Raw genomic sequence first — 27347 nt, forward strand, 5'->3', positions numbered from 1 at the left:
TTAATGAAATCAATAAATTGTAGATAACATCAGATAACATTGATATATTCTGGTTATCGCTGAATCTCACTTAGATAATTGCTTTGATACAGTGGTACCAACATATGGTTATAAAATCTAGAGACAAGTCAGGAACGACAATGGGAGAGGTGTTGCTGTATATATTCAGAGTCATATACCTGTAAAATAATATGGCCATAGGTTCAACTGCCTCACCTAAAGCCTACTCTTGTGGGAACTTGCTGTAGACCACCGAGTGCAAAAATTCTGGATTTTGATAATATGTGTGAAATGCTCCAGCAGTCTACCAAGCACTTTGCGCACCAGAGACACATGCGCGGTGTGAGTGGCCGAGTAGATCAGAATGTCATCGATATAAACAACCACTCCCTGCCCGCACAGGTCCCTGAGAATCTTGTCTACAAAGGATTGGAAAACGGCTGGAGCATTCTTTAACCCATATGGCATGACGAGGTACTCATAGTGGCCGGATGTAGTACTAAATGCGGTTTTCCACTCGTCTCCCTTCCGAATACACACCAGACTATACCTGCTCCTGAGATCCAGTTTTGTGAAGAACTGCGCTCTGTGGAACGATTCCACCGCTGTAGCGATGAGAGGTAGAGGGTAACTATACCCCACTGTGATGGCGTTTAGACCTCTATAATCGATACACGGACGCAAACCTCCCTCCTTTTTCCTCACAAAAAGAAACTCGAGGAGACGGGTGAAATGGAGGGCCGAATGTACCCCTGTCCCAGCGACTCCGTGACATATGTCTCCATTGCCAACGTCTCCTCCTGGGACAGTGGGTACACGTGACTCTTGGGAAGCGCAGCGTCTACCTGGAGATCTATAGTACAATCCCTTCCCGGTCGATAAGGTGGTAATTTAGTCGCTTTCACTTTACTGAAAGCGATTGCCAAATCGGCATACTCGGGGGGAATGCACACCGTGGAACCCTGGTCTGGACTCTCCACCGACGTGGAACCGATGGAAACTCCCAAACACCTTCCAGAACACTCCTCTGACCACCCCTGGAGAACCCCCTGTCTCCACGAAATTTTAGGATTGTGCCGGGCCAGCCAGCGAGTCCCCAGCACCACTGGAAACGCAGGCGAATTAATAATAAAGAAACTGATACGCTCCCTATGATTCCCCTGCGTCACCATGTCCAGTGGGACCGTGGTCTCCCTGACCATCCCTGACCCTAATGGCCGGCTATCTAGGGAGTGCACGGGGAAAGGAGAATCTATCGGCACCAGCGGAACCCCTAACTTAAGGGCGAGTCCGCGATCCATAAAGTTCCCAGCTGCGCCTGAATCGACTAGCGCCCTATGCTGGGAAGAGGGAAAAAGTGAAGGAAAGAGATTAAGACAAACATATGGCCAACAAGGGGTTCTGGGTGAGTCTGATGCTGACTCACCTGGGGTGACCGAGAAGCGTTCCGCCTGCCATCTCTACTCCCAGACGGACCCCCCCAGCACCGATCAGACGTGTGCCCTCTCCGACCATAGTTGGTGCAGGGAAGGCCACCTCCTCCGGTACCCCTCGGCGTAGCCCCTCCCAACTCCATGGGAATGGGAGCGGAGGGGCTGGGTGGTGGAACGCACAGAACCCTCTCTGAACGCCCGCGGGCAGCCAGCAGATTATCCAGTCGAATGGACATGTCGATCAGCTGATCCAGTGACAGAGTGGTGTCCCGACACGCTAACTCCCGGCGGACGTCCTCTCGGAGACTACACCTGTAGTGGTCCATAAGGGCCCTGTCGTTCCACCCAGATCCGGCTGCCAAGGTCCGGAACTCCAGCGCGTAATCCTGGGCGCTCCTCTTCTCCTGCCTGAGATGAAATAGTCGTTCTCCCACCGCTCGGCCGTCTAGAGGGTGATCAAACACGGCACGGAAACGGCAGGAAAACTCTGTGTAGTGCTCCCGCTGAGTCTGGGCCATTCCAGACTGCGTTCACCCACTCCAGAGCACGACCCGTGAGGCAGGAGATGAGGACACTCACCCTCTCTGCTCCTGAGGGAGTGGGTCTGATGGTGGCCAGGTATAGCTCCAGCTGAAGCAGAAACCCCTGGCAACCCGCCGCCGCTCCATCATAAGCCCTCGGTAGCGTCAGACGGAGGGTGCTGGCGTCGGGAGATGGGGAGTCCGGAACCGTGGGTGCCGAAGGTGGAGAGAGGAGACCACTCCTCTCCCATCTTTCCATTCTCTTCATCACTTGATCCATCGCGGATCCGATCCGATGGAGGACGGTGGTGTGGTGGAGAACCCGTTCCTCCATCGATGGGAGAGGGTTGGCTGCTGCTCCTGCTGACTCCATCAATCTGATAGGTGCGGGATTCTGTAATGCTCCGGGTGTCGTGGGTGTGGAGTCAAAATGCAGGAGACAGAGTTCAATGCTGTGCGTCTTTTACTAGCACCAACGCACCACAGGGTGCTCACAAAAGTAACGTTCCCAAACACAGGAGAAAAAATACAATGGAAAAATACACGACTAGGCACTAAACACGTACCTCTACAACAGAGCCGAAGTTTACAATGAAAATAATCCCGCACAACAACCAGGCGGGCCGGCTGTCTAATAAAGACAAACTAATTAAACATGAACAGGTGCTACCACTAAACATACAAGGAAGGAGAGGAAAAACAATCAGTGGCAGCTAATAGGCCGGTGATGACGACCGCCGAGCGCCACCCGCCCGGGAAGGGGAAACACCCTCGGTCGGACTCGTGACAGGTCTGTGATTTTGGTTGCATTGAGGTCCAGGTAGTTCTGCCTATGCTACAGTGAAAACCGGTCAATTTCAGCCTGAGTTGCCTGCTGTGTCCATAATTACTGTGTCATCCGAATACTTAATGCACATCATCTTTGGGTCTGAACTCCTACAGTCGTCTGTGTACAGGGTGAATAAAACAGGCGAGATGAAAGAGCCTTGTGGTGAGAGATGGTTCTGGACAAGCTGCAATGACCATTGAATCTGACTATCTGTTCTCTATTTGTCAGGAAGGAGAGGACCCAGAGAATCAGATGTGGATTGAAATTCATGTTCTGGAGCTTTGACCCATTAAGTGAGACCTGACTGTATTAAAGGCACTAAAGAAATCCACAAATACCACCCTGACTTATTGTACAGTATATCTTGGGCTTCTCTGGGTGGGTATTGTATGTTTGCATGTAGTTCATACAGTTTGTTGTGCAGGGATTGGACATTGGCCAGCATGATAGAGGGTAAAGGCCGGCATGCCTGCTTACTGGCTAATCTCTTGAGCCTCTGTCTCACTCCTCCTCTCCTCCCTTGCTTCCTCCTAGGCTGTCCTCGCCAAACATGGTCACAGGACATACCATATAGACCACAATTTAAGGAGATGGGGAAGATGGGGAAGAGTACGGGGGTCTGATTGGTCCAGTAGAGATTCATAGTGATACAGGATCCCCAGACATATGTTACATCCTCAAGGCCACACTGTCCCATCTGGTCAATCAATCTATTTTTCTCTCTCTTCTCTTCCACTCATCCGCCCATCTCTCTCTCTTTCACTCTTTTTATCTCTCTACCCTCTCAGAACCAGAAGACACATTTTGGTTGTTCGCTGTAACATATGGACAATAAAGTTGTATTGAATTCTATTCTATTAGACCATACATTCATACAGCATCCTGTAACATCGCCTTTTCCTTTGTCCACATCCTTCTAAAGATGTCAGCATGCTTCAGCTCAGGTGGTGGCTAGTTGAAGTTGGCTAGGTTAACCGAACGAGTGTGCTTGCTTAGTCCCTTAAAAGACTGCTTGAAAAACGACAAAGAAGCGGCAATAGTACTGTGTGTCCATTTTTAGATGCTGTAGCCAGTATACACTTCCTAAAAAATAGTCAGAATTAATCTAAGATAACTCAAGAAACGTTTTTGTCAAGATTGCACAATTTAACATCTAACTAAGATGTTCGGCGCAGTATTTCTCAATGAAAACATTTGCATGAAAATTAGTCATCTCTCGTTGAATGACAACAAAGGCTTTATTAAAGAATCCCTACAGTTGACCAATCATGAATGAAGGGGTGTAGACTTGGATCCCAAACTTTGGCTCGAACAGCCAAAAATACCCATACCGAAGCCCAATTCAAACAAAAACGTCACAAAATGTCGTCATAATACATGCATAAACTCCGAATTGTTTTAGATGGGAAATGTGATGGAAATGTTATGTTGGTGGTTTTTTATTTACCAATTTCTATGTCCTATGTTTGTGCTTTTCTAATAACCGTTTTCTGTGTTTATGTAAGTGACTGATTGAACGAACCCTCACTATCAGTATCTGCAATTTGGCAGTACAAGGTTTCAAGGTAACAGCTTAGAGAGAAGAAGCCTCGTGAGGTATTGTTCTGTCACATGCGTGACTCAGTATTGGTCGGTCACATGAATGAAGCCAACGTTAATGATGTATGAATTATGAATAATCTAAAGCATGCAAATATGACTTGTGTGCAGTACATAAGAGAACTAACGGGACTGCTGAGTTAGAGCTCCTGACAGATGTTCACTATGGTGCATCAAGTTTGTTGGAACCTCTCTAGCGTGCTGACAATAAACAAGGATTCATTTAAGATTGACATTGAGTGTCCCTGTGTAAGAATTTCCATAACAATTTGATCTCACTGCAGAGTTACAGGTCAGGGAGTTAGAGGGATCAAATCAAATCAAAGTTTATTTGTTACGTGCGCTGAATACAACAGGAGTAGACCTTACAGTGAAATGCTTACTTACAGGCTCTAACCAATAGTGCAAAAAAGGTATTAGGTGAACTATAGGTTGGTAAAGAAATAAAACAACAGTAGAAAGACAGGCTATATACAGTAGCGAGGCTATAAAAGTAGTGAGGCTACATACAGACACCGGTTAGTCAGGCTGATTGAGGTAGTATGTACATGTAGATATGGTTAAAGTGACTATGCATATATGATGAACAGAGAGTAGCAGTAGCGTAAAAGAGGGGTTGGTGGGTGGTGGGTCGGACACAATGCAGATGGCCCGTTTAGCCAATGTGCAGGAGCACTTGTTGGTCGGCCCAATTGAGGTAGTATGTACCTGAATGTATAGTCAAAGTGACTATGCATATATGATAAACAGAGAGTAGCAGCAGCGTAAAAAGAGGGTTCGGGGGGGGGCACAATGCAAATAGTCCGGGTAGCCATTTGATTAACTGTTCAGGAGTCTTATGGCTTGGGGGTAAAAACTGTTAAGAAGCCTTTTTGTCCTAGACTTGGCACTCTCCATTGGGAGAAATTCCGACCATCCAGCAGACCCAATCTGGTGAGATTTGTTATTTAAGTAAGACAAAAACAAAGGAAGGAAAACTAAGATGATAGGGGAGTATAATTAGAAATCTGTATGAAGAATCAGAAAGTAATAACAACCTTGTCACAACATCCAGTCAAAGCTATCAACTGCCATTTCTTTCATGCCTTTTCTCTCAGAGTGCGACATGGGTCCACGTGGAGTGAGCATGTAGAGAGATCCCGTCCAAACTTGCTAACGTCATGCTAATAAACTTGTTGTTTTATTAATATCAACATGTTTTAAATGCTTTATCCATGAACTGTAGCATCATCAAAGGCAATAACTGAAAGCTAAACATTTCCTGTTTATGATTACATTTGTGTATGGAATCTCATTTAATCATGACCTAATTTGCATAATGTAACCCTCTCAACCACGTCTTGGTTTAATTATGCAAATTCCGTGACTGCAAGACATTGTCACGTCCTGACCATAGAAAGACTTTATTTTCTATGGTAGAGTAGGTCAGGGCATGACTAGGGGTTTAGTCTAGTTTATATTTTCTATGTGGGGGTTTTAGTTTGTTTTTTCTATGTTGGTGTTTTAGTATGATTCCCAATTAGAGGCAGCTGGCTATCCTTGTCTCTAATTGGGGATCATACTTAAGTAGCATTTTTTCCACCTGTGTGTTATGGGATATTGTTTTGAGTTAGTGCACGTAGCATCTCTGTAGTCACAGAGTTTCACTTTCTAATAAATAATGTGGAACTCAACATCCGCTGCGCCTTGGTCCGACATTTATTCCAATGAACTTGACAGGCATGCTGGATGTGATTTATTCTGTTGCTTATTGGTCGTGCCCAGCCTACTGAGTGACTGATGGAATAGCATTTTCTTGCGATGCAGCATGTAGATACACAACCACAACTTTGTTTACCACTTTGGCGTCTTGATGCTCACAGTATACAACCCTTCATGGAAGATTACGCATACTATGTTACTTGTATATTAAATCTCTCTTAATGCACTGCCTGCTTTATTCCATACATGTTCGCTCCTTGAGTATACAAGTGTGGCTCACTTTCCCTCTCTCTCTCTCTCTCTCTCTCTCTCTCTCTCTCTCTCTCTCTCTCTCTCTCTCTCTCTCTCTCTCTCTCACACACACACACACACACACACACACACACACACACACACACACACACACACATAGACAGTGGGGTCTTTTAGTAACTATTACTACGTTATTAGAAGCATAGCACTACGGGCTGCAAAAAGGAATAGGCTATATCTAATCTGTTTAATTGGAATAGAGGAAAGAAGAAATCAATGAATAATAAAACACTCCCAGGAGGAGGGATAGTGAAGATCTACGCCACATCACGCCTGAAACAAACTAGGTTATGCAACACATCATTATGAAACAAACACACAGAAATGACCAAGCCCAAGCTAGGTTTAAAGGAAGAGATTGCTCAGAAATTAGTAGGACATATATTTGTCTCGCCGTTTTTAACTGAGTGTTTTACCCATCTTTGGTCTCTTCACCAGTGGTTAATGCGTCTGACCAAGGACTTGGGCATGTCCTTCGTCGACCATTTTGACTCCTTCTGGAACAGGCCTGGCTACTTTGGTAGACGGAATTCACCTGGGTGAAAATGGCTCCCGGCTGTGGTCATCAAACATTGGTAAGGTTATTGGTCAACTAAATTGATGTGAGGACAATACTAGCATCACATGTAAGACAGTTTTACCATCTCCTCTTTGGTCACTGTGAGAGTTACACATATTGTGCCTGAAAGTGGTGACATGCCAAATGGTGCTAACCGGAGAAATGTAACTAAGATTCCTACTTTGTTTTCTTTTATAATTTGAGTCTCCTGTTGTTCTGAAATTCCAAAGTAATCTGACTTGTATTGAAACTCCATATGATTTAAATGCAGAAAAGGTTTGACATTTTTACATCTTAATATTCATAGTTTATTACCTTAAATGGATCATGTCAAGATCTGGGTCTCTCAGGCAGACCCTGATATTTTTATTGTATCTGAGACCTGGTTAACTGATAAAACCCCTGTATTCTGAGGTTGCTATGGATGGTTACAATGTGTTTAGGGCTCGAAGCCACAGAGCAGCAGCAGTAGTGGTAAGGGTGTGAGAAGAAGGGGGAAAAGAGCTGCAGTCTCATTCCTTGACACATCACTCGCAAAGGCATTGCAAATGATTAAAGGCATACCTCTGGAGAACGTCATGCACCATGTCACCGGCCTGTCACAGAGGTAAATACAAATTATTTCAGACTTTATTCTCTAATCCCCTCCCTCTCTTTTGTTGTCCTTTTTCCTCCTCTCCTCACCATACACACTGATCTCCAGAGTCTCCTGACTTCAAGAAGGGAACATGGACCAATTGACTGGGGCCACAGTGAAATGAACAACTTGTTCTGTTAGACACTAGACACTTTCATTTTATTCCATAGACACTTTTGTTATCTACATGTCTGTTCATAACAGACACTGTTTTACTATTGTTCCAAAATATTTATATTCAGAAACATTTGTAACTACACTGACACATTTTAATCCATAGACGCTTGTTTACAAGTCTGTTCTCAGCAGTTGCTTTTGTCTTGTGGTTTACTTTCAGAATCAAGAATAAAGGTTTATTAATATGCTGAAAAATCTTTGTTGGAATTTCTTTGAGGTGTTTCAATGCATTCTATATGACAATTAAGTGCTGACAATGTACAGAAGAGCTGTGTGATACATACTTACAGGTTTTTTCTACTTGTGTTGTAGATCAATCTAATCTAAATTACTGCAAACTGAGACGTCCCAGAATCAGGTTTCATTTTATTAACAAGATTAAAAGTCTACATTTTAGTACAAAATACTTGGTCCTTTGTGTGCACTGTGAAGCAGAGTCTGTGCATCGAAGAATCCTCATCCTTGCCGCTGTCACGCCTTGGTCATAGTATTTTGGGTTTTCCTTATATATTTGGTCAGGCCAGGGTGTGACATGGGTTTATTTTGTTGTGTTTCGTATTGGGGTTTTGTAGGTATTGGGATTGCGGCTGAGTAGGGGTGTAGCATAGGTTTGGCTGCCTGAGGCGGTTCTCAATCAGAGTCAGGTGATTCTCGTTGTCTCTGATTGGGAACCATATTTAGGTAGCCGGGGTTTCACTGTGTATTTCGTGGGTGATTGTTCCTGTCTCTGTGTTAGTTGTTCACCAGATAGGCTGTGATAGGTTTTCTCGTTCCGTTTGTTGTTTTTGTATATTTTATAAGTTATTTAATGTATCGCGATTCTTCATTAAAGAACATGAGTAACCACCACGCTGCATTTTGGTCCGACTCTCCTTCAACAAACGAACGCCGTTACAGCAGCCATAATGCCGAATGCATTCTCTGACTCTCTGACAATGAGAATGGTGGTAGTTCTAGGCAAGCCCAAGTTTGTTGACATGGACAGCTGTGAATGAGAGGTAACAAGAATATATGTCACATATATATTTGGTAAACAAAACAAACACCATACCATTTTCCAGGAACCATATTTCAAAAGCCTTGATAAAATGGCACTTCTGATATAGAGGTGCACACATGTACAGTATGCAGTAACAAGGGAAATTAGAAACAGACAGAGTGAAATCGATTCCAACATTCTATTATCGACATACCTGCATAAGGGTGCATGAGGTTCTCATGTAGGGGGAAAGCTGCATTTCCCATACTTGAGTAAAAGTAAAGATACCTTAAAAGAAAATAACTGAAGTAAAACTGAAAGTCACTCAGTAAAATATTACTTAAGAAAAAGTCTAAAAGTATTTGTTTTTAAATTTTCTTGTTTTTTAAATTTACGGATAGCCAGGGGCTACATAACTTACAAACTGAGCATTTGTGTTTATTGAGTCTGCCAGATCACAGGCAGTAGGGATGACCAAGGATGTTCTCTTGATAAGAAGGTGAATTACACCATTTTTCTGTCCTGCTAAGCATTCAAAATGTACTGAGTACTTTTGGGTGTCAAGGAAAATGTAAGGAGTAAAACATACATTATTTTCTTTAGGAATGTAGTGAAGTAAAAGTAAAAGTTGTCAAAAATATAAATAGTAAAGTAAAGTACTGTCACGTTCTGACCTTAGTTCCTTTGTTTTGTCTTTGTTTTAGTATGGTCAGGGCGTGAGTTGGGGTGGGCAGTCTATGTTCATTTTTCTATAATTTGGGTTTCTGTGTTTGGTCTGGTATGGTTTTCAATTAGAGGCAGCTGTCAATCGTTGTCCCTGATTGAGAACCATACTTAGGTAGCCTGGTTTCACTTTTGAGTTGTGGGTGATTGTTTCCTGATGAGTTATAATTTAACCAAGTCTTACACTGTGCAAAAAAGAGTGATCTATAAAAAGCATGTATGATACATTTATAACATATTTACAATTTGTATTCACATAGAATACATTTGTGACTAATTTGATCTAACACTGGAGTACCGTTTGCTTAGGAGTTCATGACGCTCAGTTCACGTTTAAAGCAGATGTTTTATTGCTTCCACACGGAACTGTTTCAGTTTGTTATTTCACTTTGTTATTTTTGGTAGACCTGAAACAGACTTCTCGCCTCAAGTTCAGCTGTCAGAGTCAGTTGGAGGGCCGGGGTGCACTGTCTTCATGTCATAGACCTGCAGTAGCTAAAGCTTATTAATAGCCACACCATACCAAACCTTCACAAACATTTCTTAACTTTGTTAGGGTAATATCAAAAGTAAGTCAAGCCATTGTTTATAGTGAAACTAAGAGCAGAAGAGTGAAAATAAACCAGGGAAAAAACGCACTACCCTCCTCTGTGCCCAATAAAAAAACATACAACCCTCCCCACTCACTGCTTCTCTGTCCAACAGGCGAAGAAAGAGAGAGACATTTGATTGACCTAGAAGGTATTGACTGACATTACTTTGATATTGGAAGGATTAATGCATTAAATGTAGCCGTAAATATAATTCTAATAAATAATTATAAAATTGCTGTTGTGATCATTCATTAGGCCTACTCCATGATGACAAACATTTAACAATATAACATTAAATAACCTGTAGCCATTTTCCCTCCTCTCTCTAATATCACACAAAGCGTATCATCCACTAGACATGGATAGACTATGTAGGTCATTTCGCCCTTTAGAACAGTTGACTACAAAAACCTTGTATATTTCGTCCGAAGCGCGTGCCGCGCAACCATTAGCAGAACGCTCATTGGCTGTCGCGACAATATAAAGTTCCGCAGTGTCATATCTCATCAATCCCGCTGGCAGCAAGCTTCATCGCAGGAGGAGAGAATCACGGCACAAACCACTGATAACTGACAGAGGATTTACAAAGGAGTTGTTTTGTTTCACATATACATTTATTGTATTCATCAACCAAATATTTTTCACAATGAAGGAAAGAAGACTTACCCAGCCTATGGTGGCGAGATGTAAACTGGTGTTGGTTGGGGATGTTCAATGCGGGAAAACCGCAATGTTGCAAGTCCTGGCCAAGGATTCCTATCCTGAGGTATGCGATTTCTACCTGGCACATTTGATTGGATTACAGTCAAAACCTAAAGGTATAGGCCTACTGGAATTGTCAACATACATAGGCTATAAAGAGGTGATAATTATATGATAATAACAAAGAGAATGTGTCAAGTTTATATTTTCACTAATAACTGCATTGCTAGATTGTGTTAGATTTATGATAGAGTTTCAAGACATAGATTATTTATTGCTTAATTCGTATATGATACTTTATCCCAAGATAAGTATTAACTTCCTAACTGTATAATTGATAGGAAACAATTATTTCCTATTTCTTAAAATGCTAAAATACCTCCTTAAAATGATTTGTATTATTTTTCTGTTATCATGGAGTTGGCCTTTGTTTTGAAATGATCAGATGCCTTATTTGGTCAGACAGACAGTAGGCAGTGGCACAGTAGCCACAAACTGGGATGATCGTTATATGTAAAACGAACACAATTTACACTGTATGTAAATGTAGGACTGAGGATTACAAGGGTCATCATTTCACAGGTTGACTGTATTATAATTTCTAAATCCTACATTTACATAGTGTAATTGCCTTTAGTAGTACAAATGAACCCATTCCTTTCTGCATCCACAGACATATGTTCCAACAGTATTTGAGAACTACACAGCCTGTCTGGAGCTGGAGGACCAGCGCGTAGAGCTCAGTCTCTGGGACACATCAGGTGAGCATTACACTCTGCTCTCTCCCTGCATACATCCAACATACCCTTACAGTAGCACTTTACTTAAAGCATTACTGAAGGTATTTAAGCATGTATAAGCCTTTATAATGTATTATAAAAAGGGATATAATGTATCATGTCTCTCTATACAAGGTGCTCTACCTGCAGATATAGTGGAGGGGGTTTATCATGCGTGAAATGTTCCTCCAACTTGTTCTCAGGCCACTACCTTGAAACTCCTTTCTCTTGAACAGAAGAGAGTCCAAAAGCATTCCATTTTAATGTGTCTTTATATTCAAGTTCTCAGAGGAATTGTACTGCAAAACCTGACTTACATTTACTTGCCCACCCGCTCTGAAAACAATGCAATCTGTAAACAACGGTAGACTCATCCCCACCTTTACATTTTCACACCTTGTTTTAACCTCTCCCTAGCTCTTTCCACCTTTCTTTTTTCCACTTTATCATCATGCCATCAAAAGTGCCTCTCTAGTCTAAACACGGAGATCTGTCTCTCTGACATCCTGTGCTGGCAGTGCTCTCATCCATTATGGCCATATCATGGATTTCTCCGATTGTCCTATAACTAAAGTCTCAGCTCCAGGGTTCAGAGCCATCATCATCTCTGTTTCCCCATCATTGCATCACCCTGGACACCTCTGACAATATGGTCATTGTCTCCTAGTGGAAAAACAAGTCCAATCACTGCCATTCAGTTCCCTCATCTCTTGCCTTTACACACTATACAGTTATTCCTTGTAAACGTCAGACAATTGCCTCCTTCAAAGGAGAATGTTTGTCAGGCTTTTAATAATGGATTGGATCTGAAGAGAATGGCACACCTACAGTAGAAGGAGGGAATTCTATATCATGCAAATGCATTTAACACTACCCATAAAGGCATAAGTTAAATAAAGGTTAAATAAACATTTTTTTAAAAGAATAATAAGTAGGTTACACTGTACATCTGCATGATGAAGCTTTTCTTAGTTCATTATTTGCTGGTTTAGTTTGTGTTTAACACGTTTCTGGAGAAGGTTAAAAATGTAATCTGTTGTTGGTGTGGTGAGAGGATGGACATCCTGTCAGCGTCTGATTTTAGCACAGAGACCTTCCTGTACAACAGAGGGAACCACATATATCGCTGTAAGCACTAATGTAAGCACTCATTTCATGTAAACATTAACACACGTTATACTTTGGTGTGTAGGCATGCATGCACACACATACGCACACCAGTGGAGGCTCCTCCTCAGAGGAAGGGGATTTTCAGAAAAATGTAAAGTGAAACATAACAAAAGTTAGCCTTTTTCGATAAAACTGTATTAAATATATTCATGTCACCAAATATTTAATGTCACCATGTCACCATGTCACCAATGTCACAATGTTACCATGTCACCATGTCACCAAATATTTAATAACTATGAAGGTCTATAGTTGCTTCAACGGCACTCACTGGGGTAGCACCATGGTGTAGCCAGAGGACAACTAGTTTCCGTCCTCCTCTGGGTACATTGACTAGGAGGCTCATAAAATGATCAGATAATTAATCTAGTACAGAAAGCATAAGCTACAGCTAGCTAGCACTGCAGTGCATAAAATGTGGTGAGTAGTTGACTCAAAGAGAGAAAGACAATAGTTTAACAGTTTTGAACAAATTAATTTCCTTTAAAAACTGAAGGAGAAGCAAGAGAGAGAGAACAAGCTATATTTTTTGTATTTTTTTCCCTTTCACTTACTTTGCTAACGAATGCAGCTAGCTAGTTTAACCTACTCAAACACCCGGCTCAAACAGAGAGGGATGCTACATTGGCTAGCTGGCTATGGCTATCCAACACGGGAACTATTCCAATTCAATGTAAGCTTTTGGATTGATTAATTTATTTCCACCGGGGCCCGCTGGTGTAACTGCTAAACTGCTTGCTGTACACTGTACTACATGATTGTAGAGGGTTTACTAACGCGTTACTTCTAGTAGCTATGTTGACTATGACGTTAGCTAATATGGTGACAATTATGTAGGCTGTGTGTAGTGGTTAGCGGTTAGCGGTTATGGTATGAATATTTGGCTTGGAAAGGTTTTTTCGCCTGGTCACAGACAGTTATTGTGTTGTGCAATGAATTCCACAAGTGAAGGGAAAAGGTGAGAGGAGGACAGCATATATGCGAGGAGGAATTATACAACTAGCAAAGTGAGCATGCTGTCTGTATGTGGCTGCTATGAAAGTGAACTTCGTTTGCAGGTGATTAGGGGTGTGGTCATTCCTCTGATTTTGTTGAAAAAAAAATCTTAAATGGAAGCAAACGGAACGAAACAAAGATAAACATACCTTAGATGGTCGAATAGAAAATCTCGTTTGCAACTGTTGGACTAATGAATACACCCTAGATCAGCTAGATGCAGGCAATAGTGTGCAAGGCGCTATTGGATGTGCCACTGTCTGTCACCTTGATTACTAAAATTTTTCTCTTGACCTGTGCACCTACGTTGTAAACTTTCATTCATAGGCTAGGTGGTAGCAACCTCATGATGGGTATAGGGGAAATTTGAGTATCATGTAGTAGCTTTAACCTATCGATCTTACTGTAACGATGTGCGCTGAGAGTCGGGAAGCAAGTTCAGGGAGTGAGTGTTTTAATAAAGACACGCAACATAATACAAAACAGGAAACACGAACAACGCACATACAGGAAACTGAAACAGAAACAATAACGCCTGGGGAAGGAACCAAAGGGAGTGACATATATACGGAAGGTAATCAGGGAAGTGATGTAGTCCAGGTGAGTCTGATGACGCGCAGGTGCGCATAACGATGGTGACAGGTGTCCGCCTTAATGAGCAGCATGGTGACCTAGAGGCTGGAGAGGGAGCACACATGACAGTTACATTGAACTGGGTGAATGGAATATGAATGACAGTCATCCAATATGCTGTAATAGAAATAAGGCCATGCTGATAAAAAATGTTGCGTCCTCCCTCATTTTAAACGGCAGCAACTGCCACTGATGCACACACACATGCACACACAACCAGATGAAGGTTTTCTAAGCAATAGTCTTCAATTTCTAACATGTGAAGCATTTACTTTTTAGTTTAGGTACCATTGTTAATGACATTTTACATACAGTACAGTTTGTGTTATGCATCACATAGAACCCACGCCCTAAACACATAAATCAATGATTCTCCCCTGATACAGAGATCTTTGTTACATCTCTCTGATTTAAAGTGGGATTTCTGCACAAAACAGAGTTCAGCATAAATTGTTTACAAAACACAGGGGTGGGACTGGGATAGAGTTGTGTACTGTGTCTCTCACTCTTTCTGTATGTCTGTATATCTGTGTTTGTGTATGTTTGTCTGTTTGTGTGTTAATGGGAATTATTGGAGAAATCTTCTACTAAGTGGGAAGGCGCAGAACTTTAGTGAAGTGATATACTGTAGATCTGAGTGTGAGGGAGGAAGAACATTTGAGTGTACAGTGTGTGTGTGGGGGGGGGCGTATTATAGAGTATTGGATTCAAGCATTGCTGACCAAGGCTTTTGCCGTAGTTACCAGGGGGAGTGAATGGTGTCCTGTGCTGCAACGGATCATTCTTAATGGAACTAATGGAGTTTCTTATTCACTTGGTACTACGCTCTCCGTAGCCGATATGAGTAAGACCTTTAAACAGGTTAACATTTATAAGGCCACAGGACTAGACGAATTACGAGGACGCTAACTCAGATCAAGCGCTGACCAGCTGGCAAGTTTCTTCACTGGCATTTTCAACCTCTCTCTGACCCAGTCTTTAATACCTTCATGTTTCAAGCAGACCACCATACTTCCTGTGCCCAAGAATGCCAGGGTAGCCTGTCTAAATGACTATTGCTCCATAGCACTCACATCTGTAGCCATGAAATGATTTGGAAGACTGGTCATGGTTCACATCAACACCATCATCCCAGACACCCTGGACCCATTCCAATTTGCATACCACCCCAACCAATCCACAGACGATGCAATCTCTATTGCACTCCACACTGGCCTTTCCTACTTGGACAAAAGGAACACGTGAGAATGTTGTTCATTGACTACAGCTCAGAGTTCAACACCATAGTGCCCTCAAAGCTCATCACTAAGCTAAGGTCCCTGGGACTGAACACCTCCCTCTGCAACTGGATCCTGGACTTCATGACGGGCTACCCCAGGTGGTGAGGGTAGACAACAACACATCTGCCACGCTGACCCTCAACACTAAGTATCTATAATGGTCCAAACACACCAACACAGTCGTGAAGAGGGACAACATGGCCTCTTCCTCTCCAGGAGGCTGAAAAGATTTGGGCCCACAGATCCTCAAAAAGTTATACAGCTGCACCATCAAGAGCATCTTGACTGGTTGAATCATCGCTTGGTATGGCAACTGCTTGGAAAACCGACTGCAAGGTGCTACAGAGGGTAGTGCATACGGCCCAGTGTTTCACTGGGGCCAAGCTCCCTGCCATCAAGGACTTGTATTATAGGCGGTGTCAAAGGAAGGCCCAAAACATTGTCAAAGACTCCAGCCATCCAAGCCACAGACTGTTCTCTCTGCTACCGCACGACAAGCGGTACCAATGCATCAAGTCTGGAACCAACAGGACCCTGAACAGCTTCTATTCTCAAGTCATAAGACTTTTTAACAAGACTCCTAAAAAGCTAATCAAATGGCTTCCTGGACTACCTGCATTGACCCTTTTTTTCCACTGACTATGCACCAACACTGGACTCTACCCAGACACTCATACATACTTGACACCCCAACACACACACACTTTCACACTCACCACATATGCTGCTGCTGTCTATTATCTATCATGTTGCCTAGTCACTTTACCCCTACCTATAAGTACACTACATAGCTACACCAATTACTCTGTACCCCTGCACATCGACATCGGTACTGGTACTCCCTGTATATAGCCATGTTATTTTTACTTGTTAAATATATATGTTTTTCACTGTGTATTTATTCATTGTGTCACTATTTCTAATATTTGATTGAATATTTTATCTTATCTTTAACTCTGCATTGTTGGAAATGGACCCGTAATTAAGCATTTCACTGTTGTCTACGAAGCATGTGACAAATAAAATGTGATTTGATGTACTGTACTATTGAAAGCCCTGTGACTGACCCCAGCCGATCTGTTTGACCCTATAGGCTCCCCGTACTATGATAACGTCCGACCCCTGTGCTACAGCGACTCAGACGCCGTGCTCCTTTGTTACGACATCAGCCGACCAGACTCAATTGATGGTGCACTGAAAAAGGCAAGGCCATTGTCATTGTGATCCTCATCATTGTTGTTGTCAATTTCTTCTTCCTCCTCATCTTAGCCATCATCACAATCATGCACTTTACATCTGTGGTGATGATACATTATAACAACCTCATGCCAGCCATATGTCCTTTTCGTTGCAGTGGAAGACAGAGATACTGGATTTCTGCCCCAGCACACGCATCCTCCTGATAGGCTGTAAAACAGACCTGCGCACAGACGTGTGTACGCTCATGGAGCTGTCCAATCAGAAGCAGACACCCATCTCACATGAGCAGGTGAGTCTTACATAATGCTCTCTCCCTCTCTCTCTCTCTCTCTCTCTCTCTCTCTCTCTCTCTCTCTCTCTCTCTCTCTCTCTCTCTCTCTCTCTCTCTCTCTCTCTCTCTCTCTCTCTCTCTCTCTCTCTCTCTCTCTTTCTCTCTCTCTTCTCTTCTTTCTTTCTCTCTCTCTCTCTCTCTCTCTCTCTCTCTCTCTCTCTCTCTCTCTCTCTCTCTCTCTTTCTTTCTCTCTCTTTCTCTCTCACTTTCTCTCTCTCTTTCTTTCTCTCTCTCTCTCTCTCTCTCTCTCTCTCTGCTCTTTCTCTCTGTTTGGTGTCTCGCTTCCTCCGTCTCACTCCTGTTCTTTCCCCTTCATGTTGCAGGGTTCCTCCATGGCCAAGCAGCTAGGTGCGGAGGCCTACTTGGAGTGTTCGGCCTTCACCTCGGAGAAGAGCATCCACAGTGTGTTCCGTACTTCAGCCCTGGCCTGCATCAGCAAGCTACAGCCCTCCACCAAGACCAGTCCTGCCCGACGCCTCTCCAAGAGACTCCTTTTCCTGCCCAGAAAGTCTGACCTCCTCTCCTCCACCTTCGGCAAGGACAAGGCCAAGGGCTGCTCCATTATGTGAGGGAGGGGGAAGAACCCAGACTGGGGTGGCCAGAGATTCACTCCATTGAACAGTCCAGCGGGCAAAAAGGGGTGCAAGGTGGTAGAGGGGCAAGGGAATCGGAAGTAAGGGGGAAGGAAGGGGTTTCTTTAGAACCCCTCTGGCCTCCCCCAACATCCTCCCCAGTCCCCACCCCCACTGACTCCCCACTTAAAAAAAACATGGTTTACTCTGTATAGGATATACTGGTCCTCTTCATGATCACCCCCCCACAAACAAACAAACAAACAAACGCACACACGCACGCACGCACGCACACACACACACACACACACACACACACACACACACACACACACACACACACACACACACCTCGGGGCGGTAGGTAGCCCAGTGGTTAGAGCGTTGGGCCAGTAACCAAAAAGTTGCTGGATCGAATCCCTGAGCTGACAAGGTAAAAATCTGTAAAAATTCTGAGCAAGGCAGTTAACCCCTGTTCCTCGGGCGCTGAAAAAGTGAATGTTAATTATGGCAGCCCCCCACACCTCTCTGGTTCAGAGACTGAAAAATAAGTCTCCTTCATGTTCCACAATTGATCACCTGGGATGACTCTCTGGAGTTGTCATTCTTGTAGTGTGGCTGGCCATTATTGATGAGAGTACAGGATCAAGGCATTTATAAAAATGGGTCTCTCATTCATACTTAGTGGAGACTGTAAGAAATGGGGTAAAGGGTCCGTGAGGGTTGGGCGTGGGTGGGATGGGTGAATTTGAGCCGAAACAACTAACAGGCTGGTCCTGTCCAAAGTAAGTTATTTTTCAGTTTGTTTTGCTTTGAAATCTTTTAAGTATAAGGTGATTTATATTTTTCAGTATTCTTCAAATTTGTAATCTGCTTTCTGCCCAGTCCTTTTTAATTGTAGTTGTTGTACTCACTGAAGTCATCTTGTATTAGGAGCTGTCTACGACCCGGCTAATAGAGGACTTCATGATTTGCACAGACAGGGGCTCTGAGTTGTTTGGACTTACAGAACACTGGAATTTAAGGGTTGCTTAGCAACTGTGTGAGCAGTGGCAGAAGTCAGCAGAATTGTGATGATGGGTGCAGTTTCTGGCTCTGAGAGAAAAGAAAGAGGGCTCCAACAGTTTTTTATTGATTTATTTCACCTTTATTTAACCAGGTGCGTCTCACCTTTCATTTGTAGCATGAGACCACTGCTAAGGTGACGGCTAGACATTTCAGTTCGTAGTGCACTGCTGAAAAACATCTGAAAAATATCTGAAAAACTAATTTGAAGCCTCCGAACTCAGTGGCAGCTCAGTGGCTTGTGTCAGAACAAAAAAAGCTATTTGAGTATCTTTTATAACCTGAGTTCCCAGCAGTGAGTGAATAAGCTCCAAATTTGCCTGGAGTGACTGAAACACTGTTCAGAAAAAAAGTCAATTTGACTGAATATACAGCCGTCATAATGTTTCTGCTCCCACTCCTGATCTAAGAACAGACCATGTCTGGTTGTACATATCCTGCTTTATATGCCATTTGTAAAGCTCCAAAAAGAATGTTGTTGGAACAAAACTCAGTGTTTGTGTTAAGTAAAATGGCTTCAACTTAATTTATTAATAAAATACTGTATTGCTCAATGTTGTCATTTTATTTTTGACTGTACATTTTGGGGTAGAATTCTTCATTTGAATGGACACTGATTTTTTTTCTGTCCATATGTTTTCTCTTTGGTTCTGAATAAAGCTCGCCTTTGTTCATCATATTCTCAGATGTCTGAGTTTTTGTGGAGTACAGGTTTGTTGGTCCATAAGGGGAAAAGTAACATCTATATGTTGTGAATGTTTATGAGGCATTAACATATGAAGGTGACTTAAAGTGTTATCAACATACAGTATGAAACTTAAACAGATGGCTTCACCCTCAATAGCACAACCACACTCCCTGTGATGAGGGACACTCTAGGGCCCTAGCAGCACTACCAACTCATCAAGCTCTTATCTAACTTCTGTAGAGGAGTCTTTGGGTTAAATACCCTCCTTTAGCTAAGCATTATGATGAGTACTGTATATACTTGGTTGGTTGAAGTTATTGAAAATGTTGCAGTAAAACGTGAGCCATATAGAATAACTTGAGAGTTAAGAGCCATTCACAGATATAGATGACCTCTTACCTTGGGACAGACTGAGATATTGATAATGGGTGATACACACGTACTAGGACAAGACAGATCAGTCTAATGATACCAGAGCATAATTGATCAAATTGCTGAGGGATGTTGTAATTTAGTCAACATTAAATGCTCAATTTGAATCATTATAAGCTCAGAAAGACATAATTTGCCCATTAGAATGTTGACAGGGAGGGTTATTACATTACTGCAGCACATCCACCTGCAGTGAAATCTCTTCACTAAATGCTCTGCTACACTGTGATGGCAGACACATACTGTAGCTGCCCTAAGTAAGATTGCAGCTTAGTAACATGAGGTTTGGTAAATAGAAAAGTATATTGGTGCGTTGTATTTCAACTTTACTTTGAGCTATGATGTAGGCTAAATTGCAGTTATTCATTGCGTGTCTTTAAATGATATCAAAGTGGTGTTGGATCAACAAAGCTTGCTTCAATGTTCTTACAGTGAAAGAACGTAGAATCGATGATATACTGTAGCTCATTGTGAGGTTTGTCTTTGAAGAAGCCTGACATGGTTATTTTATCCCTGGTTCAAGGGTACATCATAATAATCTGCCTCTGTATGTTTGGCTGTTGAGTTTACTGCTATGATTCAACAGCAGAACATTATTTGAAAATTGAAATGGTGGAGACTAAACGTAAACAACATGTGTATAGCTGATATTTCTGTCAGAAACAGACTGGACACATGCAACTGAAGCGTGAATATAGCCTTGGGGACACCCCTCCCCCAAAACATACACGCACAACCAACCTGGGTGATGCCTCTGGAGGAGGGGGTTGGGTATTTTAGTCATGTACCATACCCTGTATTAAGTATGAAGGTAAGATGCAGATGCAGACAACCTCAAATTAACAATGGTTTAATAATCCAACAGGGGCAGGCAATAGACAGGTCAAGGCAGGCAGGGGTCAGTAAAGGTGGGGCAACGGTACCGGACAGCAGGCAGGTTCAGGTTAGGCAGAAGTCAATAATCCAGAGTTCGGGCAAAGGTACAGATCGGCAGTCAGGCTCAGGGGCAGGCAGGGTGGTCAGGCAGGCAGGCTCAGAGTTGGGACAGGCAAGGGTCAAAATCAGGAGGGCGAGGAAAAAGCTTGACTGGGAAAAGCAGGAGCTGAGAAAAACCCCTGGTTGACTAGACAAACAAGCCGAACTGGCAACAGACAAACAGAGAACACAGGTATAAATACACAGGGGATAATGGGGAAGATGGACGACACCTGGAGGGGGGTGGTGACAACCACAAAGACAGGTGAAACAGATCAGGGTGTGACACCCTGTGGTAATGCCCACAGAAGAAGTGACCTATTGGGCAGTGCCAGCACTAAAAACCATCCAAGCATCTCTGAACTGCCCTGACCAGCTCTCTCGCTCGCTCGCTCATGCTCTCTCTCTCTCTTGCTCTCCTTTTCTCTCACTCAATTCAATTCAATTCAATTTAAGGGCTTTTTGGCATGGGAAACATATGTTGACATTGCCAAAGCAAGTGAACTAGATCAGAAAAAAAAGTGAAATAAACAATACAAATGAACAGTAAACATGACACTCACAGAAGTTCTGAAAGAATACAGACATTTCAAATGTCATATTATGTCTATATACAGTGTTGTAACAATGTGCAAAGAGTTAAAAGGGAAAATAAATAAACATAAATATGGGTTGTATTTACAATGGTGTTTGTTCTTCACTGGTTGGCCTTTTCTTGTGGCAACAGGTCACAAATATTGCTGCTGTGATTGCACACTGTGGTATTTCACCCAGTAGATACGGGAGTTTATCAACATTGAGTTTGTTTTCAAATTCTTTGTGGATCTGTGTAATCTGAAGGAAATATGTGTCTTTAATATGGCCATACATTTGACAGGAGGTTAGGAAGTGCAGCTCAGTTTCCACCTGATTTTGTGGGCATTGTGCACTTGGCCTGTCTTCTCTTGAGAGCCAGGTCTGCCTATGGTGTCCTTTCTCAATAGCAAGGCTAAGGTTTACTGAGTCTGTACATAGTCAAAGCTTTCCTTAAGTTTGGGTCAGTCAAAGTGGTCAGGTATTCTGCCACTGTGTACTCTCTGTTTAGGGCCAAATAGCATTGTAGTATGTTATGTTTTGTTAATTCTTTCCAATGTGTCAAGTAATTATATTTTGTTTTCTCATGATTTGGTTGGGTCTAATTGTGTTGCTGTCCTGGGGCTCTGTGGGATCTGTTTGTGCTTGTGAACTGTGCCACAGGACCAGCTTTCTTCGGGGACTCTTCTCCAGGTTAATCTCTCTGTAGGTGATGGCTTTGTTATGGAAGGTTTGGGAATCACTTCCTTTTAGGTGGTTGTAGAATTTAACGTCTCTTTTCTGGATTTTGATCATTAGCGGGTATCAGCCAAATTCTGCTTTGCATGCATTATTTGGTGTTTTACGTTGTACACAGAGGATATTTTTGCAGAATTCTGCATGCAGAGTCTCAATTTGGTATTTGTCCCATTTTGTGAATTCTTGGTTGGTGAGCGGACCCCAGACCTCACAACCATGAAGGGCAACAGGCTCTATAACTGATTCAAGTATTTTTAGCCAGATCCTAATCGTTTTTTTTGTGTTCTCTAGGGCAACGGTGTCTAGATTTGTATTTGTGGTCCTGGTGACTGGACCTTTTTTGGAACACCATTTTTTTTTGTTTTACTGAAATGTACTGTCAGGGCCCAGGTCTGACAGAATCTGTGCAGAAAATCTAGGTGCTGCTAGAGGCCCTCCTTGGTTGGTGACAGAAGCACCAGATCATCAGCAAACAGTAGACATTTGACTTCAGATTCTAGTAGGGTGAGGCCGGGTGCTACAGACTGTTCTAGTCCCCTCGCTAATTTGTTGGTATATATGTTGAAGAGGGTGGGGCTTAAGCTGCATCCCTTTCTCACCCCACGGCCCTGCCTGTGGGAAGAAATGTGCGTGTTTGTGTACATGGATTTCATAATGTTGTATGTTTTTGACGTAATTTGGTAAAAAGCCAATTTTACATTTGCTCAGTACATTGTTTTCACTGAGGAAATGAACTAGTCTGCTGTTAATGATAATGCAGAGGATTTTCCCAAGGTTGCTGTTAATGCATATCCCATGGTAGTTATTGGGGTCAAATATTGGGGAAGATGCCAGAGCTAAGGATGATGTTAAAGAGTTTAAGTATAGCCAATTGGTGTTTGTGGTCGGTATATTTTATAATTTCATTGAGGATACCATCAACACCACAGCACTTTTTGGGTCTCTCTCTCTCGTCCTCTCCCTGTTGCACTCTGTCCCCTCTTCTCCACCCCCTTCTGTATTTAAATCTTTCCTTCTCATGATCTTTGTCCGCCTCTGTATCTCTGTCTGTGTCATGCTGTCCCTCTCTGTGCCATGATGATACAGTATATTCACACAGGAGCAGCTGAGAGTTTTAGATTCCTGGGCTTATCAGAGACAGACAACGTAATCCTAAATGACACACACACACGCACGCACGCACGCACGCACGCACGCACGCACGCACGCACGCACGCACGCACACACACACGCACGCACGCACGCACGCACGCACGCACGCACGCACACACACACACGCACGCACGCACGCACGCACGCACGCACGCACGCACGCACGCACGCACGCACGCACACACACACACACACACACACACACACACACACACACACACACACACACACACACACACACACACACACACACACACACACACACACACACACACAGTAGTAAAGGGGGCAGAGACACATCTGTCCAGGCTCAGAGAGCATCTGAGCTGGGGTAGTGTCTGTGCCTGTGGGGTTGTCTGAGACACAGGGAAAGTCAGCAGAAAGAGGCCAAGGTGAGAAACACTTTCCTGTTGACAATCTATGACAGATCTCCTCTCCTGCCATATCCTGGCAATGATCCATGGATCAACTGCAAGTTTTGTATTTTTTACAGTACAAATTATCTACAATGCTAATGGGCAGAGTGGTGAAGATAGCGTGTTTGTGGTGATTCACCAAAGATTTTCTGTCTCTGTCTGTCTGTCTGCAGTACATAGGCTTACCACAAACGCATGCACACTTGCACACATGCACACAAGGTTGAAAATAAATGCCCAGCATAAGCCAGGAGTCCTGGCAAATTAAGCAAACATCTGGCCAGACACTGCAAGTTCATTTAGCCAATGAGCCACGACAGGTTGCTCCAGGGCGTGCGTGGCTATTGTGAATTGGTAAATTATGTTTTGGCACAGCCCAGGCCAAGCTCTTTGGCTATAGACTGCAGCCGTTTAAGGAGGCCATTTTGTTTTCACAGTTGTTTTTGCTGTACAATATGTTTGGATCCAAATACAGTATCTTTAATTTGGTGTGGAAGAAGTTCCCAAAAGGATTTATTCGAGATTCATTAGTACAAAATCAAACATCAAAGATTACAAAATATCCTAACATAAACACATCTGTTTATTTGTATTTTTTCTAGCACACTTCGGAAACCTGTCATTTGAAATACATTGGAGAAAGGCCCAGATGTCTTTACCAAAAATTTGCAATTTATTATATTCCCCTTGTGGATGGAAGAGAAGGGCCTGGGGTGGAGTGGGGCAATGAGAGGGTAGCCGAGGTTGGGGAATTAGGAGCCACAGAGAGGGTGATTTAGGGGGAGAGTTCAACCCCAGTGGTCTGAAATCCTCTTGGGACCCGATGGGGGTTCAACTATTAGCCTGGGAAAATGGCCGATCTGCAGTGTTGCTCTTTACCAAATAAGTACATCATCTATCAGACATTGCCTCCCACACACACACACCGCCTCTATCAGACATGGCACAGAGACGGCAGGAGAGTGAGAAAGGGGGCAAGGAAGGGGAGTCAGAGCTATGCTGCCTTATTACTGATGAGCTGTCTGCACCCAGTGAGACACACGCACACACACACAAAGCCTCCCCCTGAGCGAGCGCTACTGCGGCTGCTGTGACAATGCCATAACTCCTGTCTCCTAAATGGGTCTCTATGACACAGGCTCAGTAGAGCGAGGAGGGGGAACTGACGTTTGTGTCTGTACCCTCTGAGCATCTGTCTCACCATGTTTCCATCCTAATGTGTATGTGTGTGTGAATATGTGCATGCGTGCATGCACATAGTATGTTTGTGTATGTGTCATTGGGTGTCTGCCTATTTCTCCCTGCTTCATCTATGTGTGTGTGTGTGTGTTTGTCTGCATGTATCTGTTTGTTTATTTCTACATCTGTATATCTGTTGATTTGTATCTACATGTTGCGTGTGTGCAGGTCTGCTTGTCTACACCAATTTAATATCCACAGCTAGTAAGATGGAGCGACACACAGAAGCGTACCAAGAAATAAAGAGGGGCGCTCACCTTCTAGAATCACATAGGACTTCATCTAAGTGAACCTCTGCCATGACATCCCATAGATATCTGTTTGATTTCTCTATCCAGAGCTATTTTGATGTAATGAGATCAGGCAGCCCTGTAGCATCAGTCTGTGCATGGCTGTGTGCTCTGGGCTGCCCAATGAAGCACATAGACTTCCCCAGACCGCATACACCAAGGCTTTTCTGTAGGCCCCGCACCCGCAGGACAGAGACATTTAAATATGAACTATATTCAACGATATTAGCATACTTAATATTATCACAATCAAACCAAATTTGAACAGCATTTCCAGCAAAATGTCATCCACTGACAGTACATCACTTCTATTATTGCCATGCTCTTATTATTCAAGCATTCTTCTCTGTCTGGTTGATCTTGTATTGCTCATCGTTAGCTATATTATGGTGATAGTAATTGGAGCAGTGGGATGAGAGTTAGCAATAGTGGTTATTAGAATGTGTGCTATGGCCTGAACCCTGCATCATTGTCTCGTACCCATGTGTTTGTACGTTCAGTCCTACGGGGTTCCTTTAATCTGTTTGCATGTGTGTGTGCATCTCTGTCCTGTGTATACCACTAAGCAGTTTATGCTGTGTACTCCGCATATCTCCCATTCCCATGTGTAGCCGACATAGGTGAGCAGCAGTGGCCCTGTTGGCTCACACATGCCTGCACTCTGTTCGCGTCTGCTGGATTGATGTCCTCCTATGTGACCCCCAGGCAAACCCTCTCTCTCTGCTCTACTACAGAGACCCCATAAGTTTACCCATCCTGCCCCCGCATCACCTTTCCATCCTCCCCCATCCCCAGTTTGGCAAGCCCCGCAAGCATGTTCACAGTGAATGCACTTATTTAGCCGTTTAATTAGACAACCAAGCTTGGCATCGGAGTATAAGGGGTGGGGGTTGGAGCACTGGGTGTGTTGGGGGTGGGGGGTTTTGTATGTGGGAAAGGAATGAGGGCAGGAGGTTGATGTTGATGTTGGAGGTTTGAGGTGTATAGATATATGGAGGTCAGGTTAAGTAACTGTGGCTCATCTTCTGATTGCAGGTTTTGTTTTGTCTAGTTTGCATCATAGTCCTAATTTCCCTTAAACAATAGCATGGCTTCTCTTTCCTGCATTCCCTTGAATCAAGACGAAGGTGTGCATAGGTTCAAATGGATAGATCAGCAATCCACCATTTGTGTGCATTTCAAAGTACCCAAAAAATATGAAACTATTGAATGATTTTGCAACCAACATTTAACACTAATCAACACTACATCGCCCTATACAACCAATCATTGATGTCCTCTGGTTCAAAAGCCTATAGTATTGACGTGCACCGAACTAATGCACCGAACGATCCTGCAAAATGACCAATGATCCAACAAGGCAGGCCATGTACCATAACAGAGGTGAATTAAGTTGTCTGGATAAACAGAAGCTAATTAGGTCAGTTAGAATTCCCAATCGCATTTGAATATTCATGGAGAGTCACCTGTGTGCTATCCAGTTCATGCCAGTTCTTGTGTTGGCTACTCACTACAGCATACAATACATACTGTAGAACAGACAACTGTAGCTACCCTGTAGCTATAGGATGCCAACAGTGTACACTGCACAACAACTTGTCCACTCTGCTGTTTGATGATTATATGTCCTTGAAAAAGACAGAGCCCTCTGCCAAGATGTATGACCTCTGGACATTTCTCTGGGAATGAGGCATTCCTTCCTCACACAGGAGAAGCAGGAAGGAACATCCATCCAGTAAGAACACACGGTATCAGGTTGATGATACAGCTTGTGGGAGACTTTATTTAATTTTCACTCCGTACTTATTATGATTTAGAACATGACATTTTCTCTCAAATCTCTCTTTGTCAGAGAATGTTATTATTATTATATTATTATTATTAGAATGTATTTTGTGGCAAGAACTCGGTAGTCATAGCAACAGTAGGATTGCATAAAATGTGTGTGTGTTTGTGAACCGTCTGCTGAGGTTTTTCATACACCAAAAAATGCACAATCATGTCGTTGACCTTGATGTGTCCATACATTCTTTTGTGAGGAAATCCTCCACCT

The 27347-nt window shown here is 43.1% G+C and overlaps 1 protein-coding gene and 1 long non-coding RNA gene across 2 annotated transcripts in view; both read left to right on the plus strand.

Annotated features, from left to right (window-relative positions):
* LOC118359666 (uncharacterized) overlaps nt 1-7952 on the plus strand; it is an 18092-nt gene extending 10140 nt beyond the window's left edge. The window contains exons 2-3 of the long non-coding RNA XR_004820727.2: nt 6834-6970; nt 7658-7952. This is a non-coding gene — a long non-coding RNA (uncharacterized LOC118359666). The remainder of the gene's footprint in view (nt 1-6833; nt 6971-7657) is intronic.
* A 2621-nt stretch (nt 7953-10573) lies between these two features.
* Nucleotides 10574-19470, plus strand: LOC118359433 (rho-related GTP-binding protein Rho6-like). The gene is made up of 5 exons (XM_052482605.1): nt 10574-10829; nt 11439-11526; nt 16717-16826; nt 16978-17112; nt 17478-19470. Exons 1-5 carry the CDS (start codon nt 10710-10712, stop codon nt 17721-17723), a joined length of 699 nt encoding a protein of 232 aa, XP_052338565.1. The 5' UTR covers nt 10574-10709; the 3' UTR covers nt 17724-19470.
* The last annotated feature ends 7877 nt before the right edge of the window (nt 19471-27347 follow it).

Source organism: Oncorhynchus keta, chromosome 27 (genome assembly GCF_023373465.1).
Source record: "Oncorhynchus keta strain PuntledgeMale-10-30-2019 chromosome 27, Oket_V2, whole genome shotgun sequence".
Lineage (NCBI taxonomy): Eukaryota > Metazoa > Chordata > Actinopteri > Salmoniformes > Salmonidae > Oncorhynchus > Oncorhynchus keta.